Source organism: Diadema antillarum, unplaced genomic scaffold (assembly GCF_040938485.1).
Source record: "Diadema antillarum isolate AM-2024a unplaced genomic scaffold, OU_Dant_1.0 seq00000727_RagTag, whole genome shotgun sequence".
Lineage (NCBI taxonomy): Eukaryota > Metazoa > Echinodermata > Echinoidea > Diadematoida > Diadematidae > Diadema > Diadema antillarum.
This window is the reverse complement of record NW_027271629.1, coordinates 160,751-183,573: the sequence shown is the minus strand read 5'-3', so window position 1 is coordinate 183,573 and position 22,823 is coordinate 160,751. Positions and strand designations below refer to the sequence as shown.

Here is a 22,823-nt window from a genome sequence, read left to right as displayed (position 1 = left end):
TGGTAAAATAAACTTTTACAAGTTTGCACATATTGTTAGCTGAGTACCAAAAGGGCACTATCACATTCTAAGATTTGAGCGTAGATAGAAAAACAAAACAATCAATTTTCATGAAATAGGAGGTTTATCTGATTAAAAGTGGGCAGATTTATAAGCACTCTTCCAAATATAGGGTAAATAGCGCCTACGCGGTATTCATTTTGAACTTTCTATTAAAAAGGAAAATAATTTAAAATTGACACCACATTATTGAGACGATCGAGCTTTACAACATGATGCCAATTACTCAATAACCCCAAACCTGTAATAAAGCCCTTTTGGTTCTCAGCCGACTATATCATTCATCCTAAGATGTCTTTCATACACAACCACCACTTGATCACTTTCTCTTTCCAGTCATACTTCATTCTCTGTGTATACATCATCTAGTGATAATCTCATAGATGGGGGTAAAAATGTTGAGACAGACAGATAGGCAGACACACAGACAGACTTGTGCCCTATACAATGTCAATGTCAACGACACCTTTAGCAGAAATGCATGAAAAGGGTACTATCTGACTCAAAACAACTTAAGGACCACCTCTGCAAAAGACAAGACAAGAAAACAAAACAAAACAAAACAACAACAACCAAGGCTCCATTGTTCTCACCTTGTACATGATAGGACTGTTACAATTTCTTCTGAGGTCTGGATAAATGAGAGAAGACAAAAATAAACAGATTTTAGCATGGAAAGACCTTTGCTAACAATACCTCATCTGCTTCTTCAAAATCTAAGAACAAAATAATAGTAATCTTACAGTGATTTATAGTTTAAACACAGCATTGATTATGTGTCACTAACAAGTTTTGAAAGTGAATGTGTTTTAATTAAGTGATGATTGATGACTACATACTAATAGGGAAAGCGCATTGTCTAGAAGTGCTGCATAATATCACATGCATATTAAAGAGGTATAAAAAGCAAAACTAGAAAACCTATGCTGCATGTTGGTATACCAGGAAACATGAATTACATATACATACAACCCAACTTTCCCTTTTTGCATGCAAGCATACATCATTGTTTTGATGGTAACAAATAAGGAAGAGTTAGTCCAAGTAATATTACATTCATTGTGTAGTATGATTTGCATCACTAAAGCTTTCAGTATTCAGTAGACAAACTTGTGTGTAACTTGATCTGTGGGCAAACAGATGGACCTTTAATAAAGTTTGTGTTTGTTGCTTTCTGATAATTTCATTTTCGATCTTTGGACAAACAACAGACGTGTCTTGAATAAAGTTTGAGTCTGTTGCATTCTGATAATTTCATTTTCTTTGTCAGGTACTGGTCATCTGCTCTGAAACCACAATATCTTGTAGTTTGTTTTTGTTTTTCTTCAGCGAAAATGTACAATGAAATATCATATTATTTACAACACAAACAAACAACACATTTTGTCATTCTCTCTAAATGTTTGAGTGCTTTGATCTTGATCTAGAAATGGTTGCAGCAAAGTTCACTCACAACTTTTGGTAGTGTCTGTACATATTGTTGCATAAGTAGCTTCTTCTTGTCCTTGTCGTATCTACAGTACTGTTTAATCCAACTGGAACCCAGCGCTCCTGCAAACAAGAAAGGGGTGTAAAGCAACAAAGACAATAACAAGGAGCTCTGCTCTGAAGCATTTAGGGATCTTGTTACTGTTACTGGTAAGTCAATTGATGTACTCTGTCAAAGTTCACTGAGGTAATCATGACAAAAGCCTGTTTCTAAATTTACACAAGATTGCCCTTTCTCAGGAAGCCCTTCTCAAAGACACATCCACACACAAAGCATCATCATGATTACTAAGGAGATCAGGCCATCCTAAGAGAAGTAATCCACAGGTGATATTCGTACACAAATTAGGTCTTCCTCTCTAAACTTAGTACAGCTATTATTCAGTGATTTTGTCCCCATTTCGAAAGAACAAACCATGAAATCAGCTAAACTTCAAAGAATCTGCTTGTAATAATTGGTTATCATTCACACAGAATATCATGATAAAATAAACTAAAAAGTACAGTCACAGATCCAAAGCTTTGATATCTCTCACACTGATCAGTTCTTACTCACGTTTCTCATACAGAAACAGGTAGCCTTCTTGCAATGCTGAATTTTTCTTGTTCTCATAAGGTTTCTGTGTGGAAAAAGAACAATTTTCTAAATTATTACAACCCAAACAAAACAGGATGCCACATAATCGTATTTCTTTCATTGCTACATATCAAAATTCAAGAAGCATTTAGACATGGCATCACAAAGCTTTATGACCCATGGCTTCATCTTTTGTAGCAGTCTTGATATCAATGAAGATAAAAGTCTATTACAAGGATTTATTTGTGATTTATGTCGTTTCTCTTTCTTAAAGGTCAATTTGAAAAGAAAAGATATCTGCATCAATACTAGAATTTTTTTTTCTTTGCCTGATGACTGCTGGTTAGAATTTTCCAAAGTTTAACATGTATAAAAGATAGCAGCAAGCGATACAAGGTCTAGGAAAAGAAATGATCCTTAACATGTTAAGACATCTAGTTACACCATGGTTTCTGTTGTCTTATACATTCCTTCTCCCTGTGAATAGAAAGAGATGAAAACATTACTGAAGACGCACAGTGGTTGCATAAAGCCCTAACACATCATGCATATTCCTACACAGACAAGTATGTAATCCTGCATTAGGAGGAGAAACCAAACTCACTTCCATCATCTTGTGCATGAGGTTCTCAGCCTCCTGCCTTGTCGAGTCAAAACCAGCTCTGATCTGTAGAACGGAGGGAAAGGCACATAGATACACATCATGGTTCCTCTTTTCTACTCAACTGTTTCATCCATGCATAGAGGGACAGAGGTTGTAAAGAGGGGTGCACTTAATTGTGACGATTTGATATTATTTTTTTCCCTCATCTATACTTATCTATGGGTGCGTTTATCAACTCTTTTTCTCGGTAGAAACAGGTTTTCCAAACAGCTTTCGAGGAATTTTTACGAGTTGATAAACGCAAAGCTGTTTTGAAAGCCCTTTCGGAAAGCCTTTTCGAAAGCCGCAAATTTGTGGCTTTCCAAACAGGTTTCCTAAACAGGTTTTCAGAAACCTGTTTGTAAAAGCCTTTTGAAGTTGATAAACACACAGCTGTTTTGAAACGGCTTTGTAGTATTGTACTGCAGTTACGAACAATACACGCCTTTAATATATGACCTCTTCTCCTCAGGTCGAATTGCATAATGCAGCTGTGCAGTGACAGGCCAGTTATCGTGTTCGCGAAGAGTTGATAAACGCAACTATTTTGGAAGCCGTTTCTAAAGGGCTTTGGAAACGGCTTTTGAAAGCCATTTAAACAGGGGAAAGTTGATAAATGCAGCCTATGCTTAACAAGGCACAATGAGTTGATTTCAAGTTTGGTGCTACTGCCAGTGTTGGGTACTATCTTAACACTAGCAATGGCAATAAGCCCACACTTCAAATCAGTCTGGGGAAGCACATTGACCTAAAACTTATGTTGTATTTCCTGTAGCTAGCATTGTTGAATGTCATCTGTCATCACTCTCTGCACAGTGTAATTCCAGCGTGATCCCATTGACTTAGGTGAGGTGTGAAGATAAAATCAGCATCGGAATCGATACTTATGACTGGTATCGCTTGTTTTAATCTGGACGCAGAGTGTTGGTGCACAATTTAAAACAGTTGTTTGGGAGGTAGCACCAGCACTTGAATTTTACTCATTACGTACATAATATCCAAGCTAAGATCTTTGAGAATGAATGCTAGAACAGAATATTTCTCACTGCTGTTACATGACTGTATCGTTTTCCCTCAAAGCCCAGGTCATGTGATACATTACAAATTTGTGCGACTGAAGTCTAAATACCATAGACTGGAATGTAAAGAGTCAAACTGGTTCGGTAATATGATACTGAGTTGCATCGTTCATATGCCTTCATCAACATGGACAGGTCTCCACTATATAGTCCACTTGCAAACAGTGGTCAATTGTTCAATTCCGTTTACTCAGAGAAATTTCCTCATAAAGACGCTTACCATACTTCGTGGATTCAAAATATGATCATAAAGCCTTGCAAATTTTTGTCTTTGGCTGGAAATAGAGAAAATAATATGATACAAGGCAGATACGAAATTTGGTAAGTAGCTGCATGACCTTATCCAATACTGACCTATAAAATGTGGCTAGAGAGGGAGGGGGCTGGGTGAATGTCTATATATGGACCACTGTCAAGGCATACTCAAGTTTTGTGTTTCCCATATCAAAACTGTACCCCAACAAGTGTTTCTCACTCAACCAGGTGTTACACCCGACCATCTGACCTTGTAAATATCACTCATATTCCACGAGGACCACCTTCTCAACAACTTGGGGCGTGACCTCATGCCACCAGCATTTAAGGTAGCTGTATTCTTGACTGATATTTGATGTTGAGAACCAGGAAAGTTTGAGGGATGGGATGAAATCTAAACTAGAACCACAAGAGGGAGACCAGAGACGGACGAGGATCTCAAGTATCAAACTTGGCATCAAATCTGGCATTCCTCCAGCAAAAATCCATCCAGAAAATCATACTCAAGCCACTGGCAGTCTGGCCGCTGGTGTTCCAATCACACCAAACACCTCTGTTCAATAACGTTGGTTGTTGTAGATGAACCAGCAACAAGGCATGCAAGGACTGCCCAGTGTGAAACAAATTTGTCATTTCCCCATTTGTATTCCATGGAGGACAGAAGGTCAGTTTTATATTGATCTGACGGAATGGCTATCAGTATAACCTGCAGATTTGGGCATGGCGTCTATCATATTGTGACAAGTTGTCTTTCACAACAAACAAAAAAATGCTTCCTCAGTTTTGTTATTCATAGAGCTACAAAGCTCCATACATTAATTAATTAATGTTAATTGATTAATACATAAGAAAAATTTGTCTGATGTGTTTAAATTCCTGTAGAAAATCAATTATGGAGAAGAGTTTTGTGATATAATTCCAGCAGTTTGCTTCCATGTGTGAGATAAAGTTAAATTTGTCTCCAATGATCATGCTGATGTACAGATAATATTTCTAGTATAACAAGGAAAAGTAGAAATTACGCGGTGCATAATATATGTCCCCGCCGGAAGTAGCATTTAGTAGCAAAATGTACAATATAGGTAAAAAGATGAAGGTCAAAGGTCAAAGAAGTCAAAGGTCAAAATTCTATGTAGCAGTTCTGAAGCCCTCACCTAGTGCCATCACATAAAGCAAACGGAATCGAAATCGGGTTAGAAATGGCGAAGGAGTAGCATTTTGTAGCCAATGTACAATATAGGTAAAAAAATCAAGGTCAAAGGTCAAAGAAGTCAAAGGTCAAAATTCTGTGTAGAAGTTTTGAAGCCCTCACCTAGTGCCCTCACATAAAGCAAACAGAATCAAAATCGGGTTAGAAATGGCGAAGGAGTAGCATTTGGTAGCAAAATGAACAATACAGGTTAAAAATCAAGGTCAAAGGTCAAAGAAGTCAAAGGTCAAAATTTTGTGTAGAAGTTTTGAAGCCCTCACCTAGTGCCATCACTTAAAGCAAACGGAATTGAAATCGGGTTACAAATGGCGAAGGAGTAGCATTTTGTAGCAAAATGTACAATATAGGTCAAAAATCAAGGTCAAAGGTCAAAGAAGTCAAAGGTCAAAATTCTGTGAAGAAGTTTTGAAGCCCTTACCTAGTGCCATCATATAAAGCAAACGGAATCAAAATCGGGTTAGAAATGGCGAAGGAGTAGCATTTTGAAGCAAAATGTACAATATAGGTCAAAGGTCAAGGTCAAAGGTCACAACTGAAATTCTGTATACAAGTTTCAAAGCTCCCATGTAGTGCTATCATATAAAGCAAACAGAATCAAAATCGGGTTAGAAATGGCGAAGGAGTAGCATTTTGAACATTTTGATCACACACGGACGCACACACGGACGGACACACGGACGGACACACGGACGGACACACGGACGGACGGACACACGGACACACACACGTACGGAGCCCGTTTCATAGTCCCCTGCTCGAACTCGTTCGGCGGGGACAAAAATATGTAACAAAGGTGAGGGAATTAATACATTAACCAAATAAGAGAGAGGATGCACGGTGAAGCAAATAATGAAGAAAAATAATTCCAGTGTCAGCTTCATATTTGATCATCTTCCATGCAATCAGTTGAGGTAAACGATCATGGAATGGCTAAGAATCACATATAAACATCAGACAAGACACAAAGTCAGTCACTACTTCCTGCATCAATTCTGCATAAGATGTAACCAATATGTTCATAGTTGGCAGTTTTTTACGGATTAAGGGCGAACACTGAGTCAAAGTGAAATTCTTCTCACTTTTTTTTTATGTTTTTTTATTTTTCTGAGACATTCAAGATATCCAAATCTGCACTTGGTACAAGCTTAAAACCATGGAGAAATGGGTTGATGCTAAAAAAGGTACTCTCCCATGATAGAACTGAGACACAACACTAAATGATCACCTGTCAAAATACAACAAATGTGAGAAAGTGGAGAGGAAGGGGAAAGGTGAAAGAGAAAGAAATATGATGACATGTTAATGACAAGGAAACAATGGAAAAGGAAAAGGTAAGAGTAAGAAATAATTGAAATTTGATATTCTGAAAGTGAGATATAGCAGTCAGGCAGAAGATATAAGAGAAATACAGAAAGAGAAAGAGAGAGAGAGAGAGAGAGAGAGATGGAGAGGGAGAGTCAAGACAGAGAAACTGTGAGAAAGAGATAAACAAAGTCTGTCTTCTTGACATAAATGATGGGTGGAGGACACATTAAACCATGAAAACCTTTCGATGACTGACCCTTTAAACTGCTCAAGCAGGTCTTAACTACAGACTACAGAGAGTGGGATAAAAGACGACAGCCCACAGGCAGCCCTGGTTTGGCCGGCAAAGTGAACCGGTTCCTTCTCTAGCATCCTTTTACTCACGTTCTGTAATTTCAGCTGCAGCTCCGTCATGTAGGGTTTGAACTCTTGCGACACGTCGTGACCTACATCAAACACAAAGGAGCAAGATTCTCTGTTAATCTTGGGGGTAAAAAAGCTGACACGTCAGTCATAGGAAGTACCCAAAATCAAAGTCGCTCTAACAACACTTGTATCCTCATATCTCACAGGAGATGAAGAGAGAGAGATGAAGAGTGAGGGAGATAAACTATGACATATATGGAAGTTTCTACACCTTCAGTTAATATCCTCCATGTAGCATCCTTGTACAGAAACTTTAAAAATGAGTGCTGATTTTTAGCTTAAAAATGAGTGCTGATTATTTTTAGCATTAATATTTCTGCTTTGCATACACACTTTAAAAGATTTACTGCTATACTCTTATGATCCGACATATGAAAACTAAAATAGGATAATCACAACGAAGTGCTGTATGTCATTGAAAAATGCCCAATTCTTATCAATTTCTGTTTCTTTTTTGCAATCTTATTTTGCTTACTTTGACTACACAGAGTTAGACCTAAACATTACTGCATTCTTATACTTAAAATGATTTTCATATCTGTCATTTTGGCACTGCTGTATTTTTGTCCATTCATACTTCACATTCAGCTGATTACAAACATATAAAAGGAGAGAATCTTTGAAGGCTGTGTGAGTCTGTAAAATACAGAGGGTGCCTTTAACGACAGGAATGCATCAATGGAGGATGAGGAGCGTTACCTTGGTGATAGAAGGTGAGCCAGCTATACATGAATCCTAGTAACTGTGAATGAGAAGAGAATAACAGACAGGTTAATGAATAACTCAGTAAACTAACTATGCAAAAAAACAGAGGGGAAAAATACAGATGTGGTTAGACTTGAATATTTTTGATCGATGGTCTCAATCTATCTTCATTGAGACTGGGTGCTGTGGGGAATAAAAACACACAGGCAGAAATACACTATTATTTAATATAATAACTGGAGTTTTGTATTCCCCTGATCTTGTAAAGCAAACTGCTTACAGTACTTGTTTTGGGTGATGATGACTGAACATATACACTGAGAGTGGAAACATAGGTATGTCAGACTCATATGGTAATCACTGTCCTACCTTTCTTCTTTAGCTCACAAGAAATTCTTGACTATCATCATTTGAGTGTTTTCTTGAACTTCTCTTGTTTAACCCTTTCTTAACTCTTTAGAGTTACATATCATTAAACATTCCTTAATATGACTTTGAAAGAGAAGCACTAGCTCACTTACATAAACATAAACAAATAGTTTTCCTATTAAAAATTAGTCTCCAAGTTTCACAGAGTCCACAGTATTCTCACACCCTGAAATATTTTGCAAAAATATCTTATCCCAATTTTCTTCACAAAAACTTGTTAGGATATTGACAAGAACTGTTCTGTCATGTCCTGTGCTCTATAACTACTTTTTCCTATTTAGCACATTCCCTAACCTTTTTTTCCTGCATACACATGTTCCACACCCCCCCCCCCCCCCACCCCAGCATTCTAATCCATCAGATTTATAAAAATGCAACACCAATTTTTTTTTATCTAGCCTGCCACCAACTCCCAACATGGAATAATAGGATCTGTGTAGCACTGGCTTGTCTGTGAGTAAATCCTGCATTTCAGTGAACAGAGCAGTTTTCTGTGGTTATTTGTTTCCCTGCCACACTGGTATGCAGTGAGACAATAACAGTCTTGCATGAGATGATTTTTAGCCTTTGTTCCAGGCTGTTCTCCCTGGGTTTTGCTTGGGTTTTTTGATTTTTCTTCCTTGTTCCCACAATGAGAAATCACAATTCAGCACAGGCATAGAATCTGGTTTCAACTTATTCTTTACAATGACAATAACTTAAGCTAACTGATAAAAGGGGCAATTGTGTAACAAAGACTGCAATTTGATAAAGTCAATATTCAAAAGAAAAGTAAACTAGCCTAGAAAATAGGTTGATGGTGCATAAGTGACACGTACGCCACCCTCAGGATTGCTAGAGGTTTGTCCATAGAGTTAAATCCCCCATCGAAGCCAAGCCCCCCTGACCTGATCAATGCGGTCTTGTTTGATGGAGTAAAATTCACAGACAGCACCAGGAAGACCCATGCTATTGATTCTCAGACTGTTTATACTGAGTCACTGAACATCAAACAAGCTATCATCAATTGGTCAAAACATCTTCCTATCCCATCCCACTCACCCCTCCCCCACTCCCCTTCCCTCTTGGCTTCCTTAAAATCTTCTCACCACACAGATCAAGATGAAAAGTTTATCTAGATTTCTCAATGTGACACACATGTCTCTGAAATAATACCAGTAGACACAACAGTACAGTTGATGTAACTTGTCACTTTTCTGGGTGCTCATGTCAGTGCTTGAGACAAAGAAGATTTTATTTACTTTTTTTTAAATAATGGGTAAAAAAATTCACACATTCCAGATTAGATCACACTTCTATTTTTCTTTTTCTTTATATTTTTGGCTTACATTCTTGCAATCTTGCTGCAGAAATGGTCATCTTGACATTATTATATTGACACTTCTGAATTACAATGCACATCATATACTAGAGAAGGATTAGATGGAAAATGGTTAAATTCATTGAATCCACACTAAATTAGAAAGGAGTTTACAAAAATTTCCCAATATGAGAAACAGGAACAGAAATCCTCTAAAATGCATTGTCAATTTTAATTCAAGATTCAGATCCATTTAGCACTAATAGCAGGCAATTAAGATGCTTTTGAAAGTTCTCCAATTGAAGTAAACAATTGTAAATAAGCAACAAAGAGCTTCACCACAAATAATTTCATTACTCTTCCATATGAACCACCAACAATGAATTGTAGAAAAAAAAAATCATTACATTTAAAAGAGATAGAGCATCAAACCATGGAATGTGGTTTCAGACACTCAGTGCTCTAATCAATTAGTTAATTACCACTGGTTTCATTTCCTATTCTTTATCTGTTACAAGGAGAGACCTAGCTACATTAAGCAGCAACTTCTAATAGCATTGCAACTATGCCCCACCAACTATTTCACAACATCACCCAGATGAGGGATATTTCTGGCACTGTTTGAAAATAGCTGATAACCATCTCTCATCTTTCACAGCTACTGTTGTACAAGTTGCTTTGGGGTGGGGTAGAGGGAGAGGAGTGGTGAGTTGATGAAGACACAATTATTCCATGATTACTGTTTTTCCCTCATTGATTTCCATCAAGGGCACAATATCCCAACTCATTATCCAATAAGCTTTAACTCTGATGCAGTCCTTTGCTAGATTCTGTTGTTACTTAATATAAATATATCTAATAATTTTTTGCACTTCAAACAAATACTCTTCAAACTATATCACTGACTAATTAGAAAGTATGCCCCCCCCCCCCAAAAAAAAAAAAAAAGAAAAAAAAAGATGTGTACATTATCAGCTGGTTGCGCAGCTTCTCTCTTTATCATTATGCAATAATCATAATTCTAGAATGTACGCACATCACCACAAACTGCAACTCTGTCTGTGATAAAATCTGAAATAGACATGCCATCATTCTGACAGATTTATCATAACACATAAAAATTGCACAGCATTTCATACATTGATTGTTTCCAAATCACTACTTTCCAAACCCATGACAAAAATTGAGAATAGCCCAAATTTCAATTTACATTTAGTATGTTTCAAAATGAAAAGCTTGTTTAACAATGTTTCCAGTTTTGAAGAATCTGGGCTGCATAGTCTTGTATGCCATAAGAACTGTCTCTGATAAAAAGTAGCTTTGAAAAATTTGTGTTTGAACATTACCCTTTAATAAATGATTTCAAGAAGTGACATATGTGTGAGCAACTACAGATATCATAACCACCCCCCCCCCCCCCTCCCCAAGGCAGCAGTGTTACAATATTCTGCTATGGAACAATTTATCAGCATGCTGATACCTGTTCTAAATATCTTAGTAGTGACAACATAATTTTCATAAAAGTTGGTTAGTTGAGGTTTTTTTTTTTCAATCTAATGGAACATTGTTACATCGTTCACAAAAACTTCAACATTTTGGAAGTCATTTTTTTTTTTTTTTTTTTGTCACTGGAAAAGGGCCTATTATCTTTAAGCAGCTGGAAAAGAGGTATTGTTTTCAGTCACTTGAAAAGGGGTAATCATTTTAAAGTTGCTGGAAAAGGATAGGCTGAAGTGGTGCTCACCGTCTCAACAAACTCAAACTTCTTCTTCTCTTGGACCTCCTGCATCCTGAAGACATAGTTGAGTGAGTCTTTGTGGAACTGTCTTCTTTCCATGTCGAGGGCAGCATCCGCCTTTAGAAAGGGAGAATAACAGAAAAATGAAAATCATTACAATTTTTTTTTGTCTATTAACATGCAAATTGCCATTCCTCTCCAGTTAGTGGAATATGTGCCTTGAATTTCACTCACTAGAACACCACCATTTGTTTCTGCAAAGACCATGCACAAAGTGTTGACATGACTGTTAGGGTAACAAATTGATTGTGCAGGCCTCTATGAAAGAACATGATTTGTTTTTTCAACAAAAAAAAACGTTCATGGAGACTACAATCAACAGCAAGAAATTCATGTTATCTGAGAATTTCCAAAGGCACACTACATAAGCTTACGGGAATCGAGTCTCTTGATGACACATATCTATAGAACTTTATATCACATATCTTTTTGACATGCCTAACACATAAATCAGAGTTTATATATTGAACACCCCCTGTTCCAATTAAAAACAAAAGAAATGGGCAGTTAACATGTAATTACAAAATAAAGGAAGTGTAATCAGCATTTCAAAAAAACAAAACAAATAAAGCTGTCAGAGCAAATGATTGATGTCATCTCTCATAATCATTCCTCCTCCAGCATTTTTCCATGATGCAGTCATCCTACTACATCCAATGTCCTCTCCACAACTCATGCATATCGTCCTGAAATATTTCTGCATGCCTAATCTGGTGATTGAGAACCAATTCTTGCTAAATGAAACCAATCAATCCTAGTCTTTCATTCCCAGCTATTTCCTCATTGAGGTTCAGGTATATTGCATTTGTGCATTAGCGTTAAATGGGGCACGACAAAGCCAGCCATTAAATCATGACCAAATAGTTGTCAGCCATTAATTCCTTCATTAGTTTACAATGGCCATTTTGATATCATGTGTTCTACTTTTCCACTTCAGCTTGTAGATATAGGACTATTTGTAGAGATTACACATAAACATTTAAACTCACATACACACAGTTAAATATATACATACTGTAACAAAAAAAGGATCAGATATCTATGGCACTGTAAAATATTTGCCATCAAACACCTAGTTAACGACCAGACATTCCCTGAAACAGAATGTTAAAACCAACCAATTATACAAGAATGTCACATGAGCCCCATAGGGCCTACACAATACTCACAGAAATATGAAGCAATATATTATTTCATGGCAATAATAAAATACATCGAATAAAACTGAGATACTTTCACCATGTCACAATAACCTCATTAGCTGAATCTATTCAGCAAGCGTACTGTTTCCCTAATCTTTCATTTCAAACTATTCCTACCCCTTCAAAACTCTGGAAACCAGCCCCCGATGTGAACGATGCCCATCAGCTGTGCACTTGGGCCAAATGTGATAATTGATGTGGGATACCAGGGGTAGGATTTAGTCCCCTGCCAAGCCTGGACCCTTGTCTGCATGCTGGCCTGGCATTCTGGTTGTGTTGTGGGTCCAAAAAGTTTGAACAATTTGGGCCACAATCCAAATATCAACAGGTAGTACCTATTGATGTGTTTTTCTCAGGCTAAGTTCAATAGTACTGTTGCTATGCTCAATCATTGATAACAATGGCCTTCTTTCAAGGAACCGACAGTTCATATAGGAATGATACTTCCCTACTTCTGACAAGTGTCTCAGAGGACATTCTCAAAACTATAGGCATCACATGCAGCCACAGTTGTCAGTGGTAATAACAGAGTAAGGTCATCTTTTCCTTGTGAAAATTGAACAGCATTCCTATGATTTTACCATACAAAATTCCTGTACATGCCAAATTATTCATCCAGTTTCAATACCATGGCTATATTAGGTCAATGGACTACATTTAAAAACAAGCATGAAATAGGCATACCTTACACATGTAAGTATCACAATCATCATTGGATGTCTGTTGGCATACAGGATCTGTCACATGCATTTACACAGAAGATATTTGCATAAACCAAGGACTAAATTCAAACCACCTTCATGAATACGGGCCACTGAGGCAAGGATTATTCAAGAACTATGGCTGCTTTGGATCATGAAGCTACCAACAGGTTTGTAGCTTCTTGTTTGGATAGGCCTACAGATTTAGGCTGCGTTCATGCGAAACTAGAATTGCGTATCTAAACACGTTTAGTCGCTAAACGTGTTTAGTTGCGTTGCGTTCATGTGATTCTTCCATTTAAACGCGTTTCAAAACGCCGATCTGAAACGCGGAAAAAGGGGCATTTTGAATCATGATTCTGCCAGAATCACGATCGCAGAAACCGCATGAACGCAACCATGATTTCAATCATGATTCTATGACGTCATTGTGCGCTGTGCGCATGCGTGTCTCATGGGGTATCCCACAGGACAGCTTCTTGTTCTGTTCGCGCGCTTGTGTACGTCTTATGAATCATGTGTTTCGGTACCATACTTGCACTTGTTTGTTTACATCAATGCCATACACCGATTCTTTGCGAGTATCTAGCTGTTTAATAAAATAATACATGTAATTACTCTCCGATTGAGTTGATAATAGTAATGGCTGCAGCACTGTGTCTACCGAGGGAAAAAATTGGAGAGACAAAGAATTAAGATTATTCCTCGATCTGTGGGCAGAGCCTGAATGCCACAGCTTATTGGAAAGTATTCACCGAAAAAAAACGTAAAGGCCTATAATGAACTGACTGATCAGTTGGCATAAGGAGGTCTGGCTCGAGTTGCAGAGACAAGGTCAAACTGCGCAGTGCGCTGCGCAATGGCAAAGGATGAGCAGAGCCAGAATCAGCGTTGCGAAAGCCCGCATGAACGCTCTTCCGCTGAGACCGTGATTTGAAACGCCGTTTTGAATCATGATTCATGTTTGTGATTCTGGCTACGAAATTCGCATGAACGCGGCCTTAGATGACAATTTAAGAGACAGGCCAGTGGCAGAAGCATGAAAGTCTGAATGCAGACCTCTGACATTGTTGGACAGGTGAATTCAGAGTGAGTTGTTTAAAACAGGTGGCTGGGACGCTGTAATCTCTCCATACTAAAATTCCCACCGATGTGGAAGGGGCATTGGCATCACACTGGAAGAATTCTAGTGTGAACAAGGCCACTTCTGTGACTGATTACCACAAGCACCAAATTGGAAATATGGCTTGACAAGATTGGGAGGATCGTTTCAGAGGGAGAGGTACCTTGGATGTCCCAATCAAACCAGCTGCGTGGGAGACTCCACTTTCAAGTTTGAGGAAAACAAACATGAAATACAGATTCTAGGATACATTCTGGCCTCAACTTTGGCCACTTCATTTTGTGACCAGTTTATATTCTCATGATGTACTGCAAAAGTAAAAATTGGTCACTTGCCACTATTCATTTGTAACTGTAGTCACACACACGAGACAAAACAACATTCTGGTTACAGGTTTAAAAGTACATTGGAAAGCAAGAAAAGATCTCTCAACTTTTCAACCCTGAACATACAATGTTCTCTAGATGTGAACTCAGTGTACCACATTTGGATGTTGTATATATCACATGAGTAAAGATGTGTTTTTGTTATTCTGTTCCTACCCCTGACTGTAAGTCTTCCATGAGGCTATTCTCATAAAAACACTGTCATGAAAAGCTATAAACTGACACTCTGTATAAACTTAACTACTGTAAAACCAGCAATTTTTGTGTGCATTTTAATTTTGCGAATTTCACTAGAGCCACGAATCGCAAAATCAAAATGCATGTGAAAGTTCTTATCTACACTATCTAGGCCTATGCACTGAATGCCAGTGGCAATTTACAAAAATTTCATGCTGCGATAAAGGCCGTTGAGTCCAATTTGTGAACCATTTTATGCCGCATATATTTCTGGTTTTATAGTATGTCCAGCTAGAGCGCAAGCTGGCTAAACCAACAGTGATATTGAAAACTGTACATGAAAACTAGACTGAAACAAGCAGACTAATGAAGAAGTGTGGGTGTGGCCACAGTGTCCCTATTGGGGTCAAGTCATGGGAATCACAGGTGTAGTAGTCTATTCCAAAGCTGACTCTGTGAGTGTTTGTCAGCTTGACACACAAGAGCATCTAGGACTCAGGAGACACAAGGAAATCTAGTTTGGTAACCTGTTCGGCACTATGAGCAATATCCTACACCCAAGCAGTAAATTTCCATGAAAGATATTACATTAAAATGTAGGTAACTTGGACAAATAATCTTCAAATACTAAACACTGTGCATTTTTGTGGTCCATCCTTTTTTATGAAAATTCAAAAGAGCAACAAGTTCTACATTTTTTCAAAGAAAAAAAAAATAGAAAAAAAAATATTATTGGAAGCGATGCCATCCATAATAACACTGCCCGTTTTCTGACACGTGAACAGGATTCTAACATCATGTTCAACAGATATCAATTGATACTGGAAAAACTTGAATCTGCTTCATAAATCATTTGTCAATCTGATCTTTCAGTTAATGCTATCCATCAACGATGGAAATCATAACAGGTTGACGTTCCCCTTTAAACTTGTCCAGGCAGCGGAATAGATCCTGTCTCCAGTGAAACATAGGAGCAACAAGTATCAGGAAGCACTTCCTACACTAGGATGTCTCTCTTAAAGGGACACTTCACACTCTTCAAATTGACATGGATAGGTGGAGTAACCTTACATGAAAAAGACAGTGAAAGTTATATTACACGTGCATGGACAAGAGTCAAGAGTAGGAAAGTTTGAGCATTTTAAGCTTTTACAAACCATGTGAACCACATAAAGAAAAAGAAATGCAATGCCAGGAAGTGGGTCACTCTGAGATTGTACAAACGTTTTTTGGCAAGGAAAGTTGTAGTTACTACAAAGTCATTGACAAAAGTTGTCTTTTTGTAGTACTGTCAAAGTACTAACCTATGGAAGAGTTGTGAAGCAAAAACATTATCAGCTTCTTCTAGTTTGATATAAATGTGATTGTAAACAATATCTCTGAAATATGCACATGTGAAACTTACTAATTCCATATCTTTTCTATTTCTTGCCCCACTTCTATCAAATGTTCTCTGTTCTGTTTGCATGGTACTCTCCTTCTACAAACCAAGAAGGTATCCCTTCTTGATTGAACCAAGCTGAAATGCAATAGAGTTTACCTTCATATATCCCATTTAGAGTTCCCCTGTCTAGAAGGACCTCAGGAGGACCTCTGGAGAACATGCCAGATGATAACATATGTTTTTTAACGCTGGATGAGAGAGATCTCTGTTTACAGTCCCTTGGTCGTCTAGCACAAGGTCGGCATATGTTTCTATGGAAACCAGTGAACCAGGCATTTCACCTCAAGAGAGGTGGCAGTTCTCATGGGCAAATATGTGCACTCCACAGGTCACCGGAAGTGTGTGCCGTGTCCACCCCGGAGACCTTTTACAGTCCCTTCATCTAGCGAGTTTAGCACAACTCGTGGAGGTTGTGCTAGACTCACGCAGGGCTGTCTAGTGAGATCTTTACCTCAAACTTGTGCCAGACTTACCCCAGACTTGTGCTCTGTGCTTTGTGCTGTGACTGTTTATGAGTCCCCATTGTCTGGGGGTAAACACTGAACGACTCTCCGAGGTTGTGCCATGTTTCAGGGGATTCTAAACGGGGTATTAGGGTGGTGGCCAATAAATGCAAAATGGCACTTGCTTTCCAAAGAGATGGGCCAACTATTTAGTATTGCTTTTAGATGACAGCTCATGCCATACTAAACTGAATTTTTGTGGTGCTGAAATATTTGTGTATTTTGCGTGACCAGCAACCAGCGTGAAAATAAAAGCAAGCAAATATTTTTGCTTGCAATATGTTCCGGTATAGATCATGTCTTGATTCCGCGGAAATAAAAACATGCGAAAATCATCATACCTGGCTAAGTGCAAAGCATCACTCACGTGGAAATATTCACTTTCCCAGTATATCAAAACATTCCATCCACACAGACCTTGTATGATGCTTTCAATAAGCTTTCTATTTATATAAAAAAGGAAATTAAACAATAACATTACTTCTCACAGCCTAACTACCATACAAAGTGTAGGTACTGACATTTCAAGCTGGAACATGACACAGAGTATTTCAATTTGAGAGTGCCTAGCAAAGGGCTGGTGTAGACAAGATGACACTATGGTGGTAAACATGATGGCTAGATGAGATTGTCTGACCTTCAGAGACAGCTTTCCACTAATGGATGACATTTAAAAGAGGTTAGTTTTATCTACAGTATACATGATAGGTTCATGGGGGGGGGGGGGGGGAGCATCCCTTGACTTTGTGTGAATTAATGTATGTGTTGTTTGTGTTTACTGCAAACCTCTCTTCTTGAATTAATTTCAGACTTGTATGTATACATGTGTCAGCCTGATATGACATGGGAAGTACCTAAAAATAAATGTCTAGATACTGTAAAATGAGAAATTATGTTCCTTTTTAATTTTGTGAATTTCAAAAGAGCCAGGATTTGCAAAATCAAAATGCATGCAAAAGTTTTTATACACTATAAAAAAGTCTATATGCATTGAATGCCAGTGGCAATTCACAAAAAAGTCATGCTGGGAAAAAGCCCATCGGTTCCAATTGCAAAAAAAATCATGCCCCAAAAAATATCTTGCTTTTCACTTACAGCAGTTTGCCAATTGCAATGTGTTTCTTGCCAATACAAACTCGTTTTTGATAATAAGATGCTTCCATTTCCATGGTGCATTTAAAGACATTACTCGTGACAGTCTCCTCGTTTTCTGCACTACTTCATGAAAAATGGTTAGGGACCTACTTTATGAGTAATAAGGCAGGCCGTATTGAGATTGAACTGTCTCATCCTTCTATGCTGAATTTGAAGTTTTCCCACAATTTCCCATCATTTTCCATATTACGTTACGCCTCATTAAGTCCACTTTAATTTTTATGACAAATGCTCCATACAGACCATGCACAGACTGCCAGTATTGTTACAGATTGCCCTCCACAATACAAAAGCGGGCTGAAGTTGTTATTTTTTTTTTCAAGGAAATAGACCTCTGCTTACAAAAGTTATACATTAAATATCATGATCCCTCATTATTCTAAATTCAAGGCAAAACATTTGTTTGTTCTATTATGCAAAAAAAAAAAAAATGCTTTGACTCTGTTGTACTGCTTATACATCACTATATCTAGACAAAATTGTGAGAATCATGGACATTCTCAGAGTAAAGTGCCCTGCTTTTTTAAACAGCAAATTAGAGCTATAACATCATCCTATCTACAAGCCGAAGGTCTAAACACAGTGCTAGTGCAATGGGCATGGAATGATGACATACATGTACGGTGGCACACACAGCTACCATACAGATCACTTTACAGACATTTGAACTCCCTGTAACTTGAATCTTCATAGACAAACAGAAAATACTACTTAGATCAGGAGCCATGTTTTACTCTCTATTTAAACTGGACTCTTCACATACTTCACCAAGAGAAACTGAGATATGGATAAAAGTTGCTCCATCACCCCCCCCCCCCCCTCAATTCATCAAAACATCTATATAACTCATGGATGAAGCACTTTTCCTTACTACAGTACTAATATGTGAGTATTCTAATATGACTCACCCTACCAGCACATAAATAATACAGAGTCACATAAACCTTCCAAGTCTTCTTTTCTTTTTCTATCACAGCATATCACATTCACTATAGAGCTTAACATTGATTATAACAAATACCCGCAAGTTGTGTTTGCTAGTGTCTCATAAAGCATCATCTTGGCAAACTATGAATGCTTTTTGTCTTAGATACACCAATTCTATAGATCTATGAACTAATAATACTGATAAGATTGATAATGTAGCCAGTTATGATCCATCATGACGGTGTAGCTGAAAACAGAGAAGTAGCTTAGCCTCACCACATCACTATAAATCTCTCCATGAAATGGATATGGGATTATGAGCTTTGGAACATGTCCAATATTTGTCCTTTTTTAATATCAAAAACTATTATGTGAAAGCTCTGCAAACAAAACTTCTTGGGGGAAAAATAAAAGATATACTGTAGGCCTATCTATTAACTAGAAATGTCGCTACAGCGACTGGTTATACCCCCGCCAAACAACATTTCATAAGCTTTGGTCAAAAAACTGAGGAAGTAGTTAAATCCGCAAGATCTTTCCTTGATCTTCTGCCATTAATATGCCGTTACCATGGCAACGTACTTTCGGGTACTGTCGAAAAATGCGTCTTGCACATCTACAACCAAAGGCACACATCTGTACCAAGTTTCATGGAAATTGGGCAAAAACTGAGGAAGTGGTTTGCAACACAAAATTTTCCATCATTTTGGCTCATAATATGTGAGCTGTTACCATGGCAATATACTTTTTGTCACTGTCAAGAAATGTGTCATGCTGACCTATATCCTAAGACAAACATTCAATATAAATTCCATGAGAATTGGAAGAACACTGATGAAGCAGTTTTGCCATGAAGCATTTTGCCCTATATTTTACCAATAACATGCCGTTACCATGGCAACGCACTTTTTGCCACTGCGGAAATATGTGTCTTGCACATTAACATATTCAGATGAACATCTGTACCTAATTTCATAAAAATTGATCAAAAACTGTGGGAGGAGTTCGCGACGCAAGATTTGTACCCATTTTTGCCCATAATATGCCGTTACCATGGCAACGTACTTTTGGGTACTGTCAAAAAATACATCTTGCACATCTACAACCCAAGGCACACATCTGTGCCAAGTTTTATGGGAATCGGTTGAAAACTGAGGAAGTAGTTCGCGACGCAAGATTTGCAACGGACCGACCGCCCGACCGCCCGACCAACCGTCCGCTGATTCCTATATACCCCCTTCAAACTTCGTTTGGCGGGGGTATAACAATGTGACTTTCACAACAACTTTCACATAACTTTTACAATTATGAAACATATGTTTGGGACTATTGAAACTTTCTTCTATGGGGGTGTTTGTACTACTAGGGGGTCCTTGCAATACAACAACAACAAAGGTGTGAGCGAGAGAAGCCGGCTGGGGATATGTTCTATCATCCACAGAGAAGCCCTAAATTCTGCAATCAACTTTATGTACAATGGCAGAGTGGGCTTTTAATACTAAGAGCAATTATGCCATAAGTGTATAAATCTTTATAATCATTAAAATTCTATGATCTAATAATTGCACAAAACTGTTCATATCCCACAGTCTTCATACAGAAATTTCTTGCAATATGACTTTAAATATAATAATCACACTTAAAATGTTTTATGATGGGCTCAGGGTTCATCAATTTTTTCTTCATTCTCTTTTACATATTTCTTCCTAATACCCATCTGGAGAACACTCTAAACTTCAAAACACACAGGGGTCTTTTTGTAGCCAAATATAACAACTGTCACCAAGCCCACATATCTTATCATAAACAATCAATATCTGACCTAAATGTGACATCTCCATGGAAATTTGAAATTTCCCGTCAAAGCAGATGCTGTTTAGTCTTGCTAGGAACAGAAAAGGATAAAAAATTGAGTAGAAAAGAAAGACTTTAGGGAGCAGCCCTTCCCTTTCTTACTGCAAATCAGGCACATATACATTATTATTGACACCCTCTTGAGATAGGAATACTGCATGCATAGACTGGAAGGAGTGTATTATGTTGAATAGAGGAGGGTGCTGCCTACCCAGTATCTTAAGAAGTGTATACTGTAAAAGTGGTTTCTTTCGCGCACAGATACTTTCGTGGTTTCCATCGGTGCCGACTTTTTCGCGTGTGTTTAAATTCGCGGTCGGCAAAATCTGTGAATTCAGTCGGCAAAAACTGTTTTATTTTGCACATGAAAACCCAAACTATAATCCAATTATTCTTTTATCTATCAAATAGAAATCAAAATTAAATGCAGGCTTACCTGAAATCCCGTCTCTCGAGTACTTTATAACATGACATTGCGCAGTATCGCTGTGTGTGTGTTGACCATCAATACACTCAATGCACGGAATCTTCGTGTGTGCACGTGCGCAATAGCGTTGTAACAAGCGGCAAGTTCAAAACATTTCCTTGCGTGGCGGGGTTAATTTCGCGCGACTTTTCAAAACATTTTCGTGTGAAGTTAAATTCGCGGTTCAACCTCAAAGCGCAAAAAGCGTGAAAATAAAACCACCGCGAAAGAAACCACTTTTACAGTATTCACTGGCACAATATTTTTTACTGCACATAACAGACATTGACACTGATGTGAAAGTATGCACACTGGAACTTCTGCTAATTTCTTCTTCCTCATTTTCAGCGGCATTTATCCATAGACAAAAAAAGACTACCCCATTAATCAACTATTTTTTACTCCTGTTTCATTTGTCCCCCTTCCCCACACACAAACATGCATACACACAAATGGATATGTACAGAAATGCTCTCATGCCTACACTAATATATCTGAATAGGCTTTGTAGACAGGCATCTTGACATATCTGGTTTTCCATGGGACCTAAGATCTTTCTGCCAAGGCAAAACACTCCTCAGTGACTTCTTTTTGTGTCAAAATCTCTCTTTTCTCTCTTTCCAATGGAAGCAGAGAATCATTTAGATAATCCTAAATCTCCATGGTGAAACTAATTATCAAATGAATCATATCTTCTATTCCAAACTGCATTTCTGACCCCCCCCCCTTCCTGAAAACATTTAAGAAATATCTGTCCATAACTTTGCATCATGTATAAACAGAAACAAATCACAAAGAGCATAGGCAAAGACATAACCTTGTTGTCAGGGGCAAGAATGAAGAAATGAATCAGTAATAGTATATCTAGACAATAGACTAGGAGCTTGACTATCATCACAATCCCCTACTTCATGGGCTTCTAAAGGCACAGAGGGGGACATAGAGGTGTTTCATACTTCATAAAAGAACTTGTTTGTTAACATGTTTAGAAATTCACATCACAGTAATTGAGAAACATTTGTGTGAAGGGTTCTGAGGCTATTGTAGGTGCACTTTAAATACCTGTCCATTCACTTCACTAGTACACTGGGTGGTGATATTTTCTTGTGTTGTGAAATTCAAGGCCCAACAGTGATTCTTGAAATTTGTGAAAATTAAACCTTCGCAAAATTAACAGCTTTTAGCAGCACATATTCTCACATACACAAGTTAAGTATACCAACAATTGTGTCTGATCAGTATGCCATGAAATAGCACAGTTCTTATTTGGACTGTTGCCTGCAATTCTTTTAAAGTGATGGTGGAAACTAACTTCAGTGTATGAACACTCCTCAATGGCACACCCATTAAGAAATGCATTTCAGAAACATGATTGTGTGTGAACTAGTCCTTTTGCAAGTCTGAAACACTTCATAGGGACCCTCCAAGGGCCATAACAGAGCTCCCTCAAAACTAATAGAGTGATACACAAAAGAGAGCTGACACGGTCGACAGAGCTTCAGAATAGAGATTAGTTTTGTCTGTCTAAGCTCATCACCGTTACTGTAAGGAGGCTTTAAAAGTAACCATAAGTAGCAAAAATGACACAGATAAGGTAGAGGATGTCATAG

The 22,823-nt window shown here is 37.9% G+C and overlaps 1 protein-coding gene across 7 annotated transcripts in view; it reads right to left on the bottom strand.

Annotated features, from left to right (window-relative positions):
* LOC139738170 (rho GTPase-activating protein 26-like) overlaps positions 1-22,823 on the bottom strand; it is a 145,313-nt gene that overhangs the window by 49,178 nt on the left and 73,312 nt on the right. For all 7 annotated transcript variants that reach the window (XM_071648825.1, XM_071648824.1, XM_071648827.1 and 4 more), the window contains exons 6-12: positions 11,222-11,332; positions 7,743-7,785; positions 7,002-7,063; positions 2,730-2,792; positions 2,105-2,168; positions 1,514-1,611; positions 654-691 (exon numbers count right to left, since the gene is read on the bottom strand). In XM_071648825.1, the coding sequence (XP_071504926.1) occupies positions 654-691; positions 1,514-1,611; positions 2,105-2,168; positions 2,730-2,792; positions 7,002-7,063; positions 7,743-7,785; positions 11,222-11,332 (479 nt within the window). The remainder of the gene's footprint in view (positions 1-653; positions 692-1,513; positions 1,612-2,104; positions 2,169-2,729; positions 2,793-7,001; positions 7,064-7,742; positions 7,786-11,221; positions 11,333-22,823) is intronic.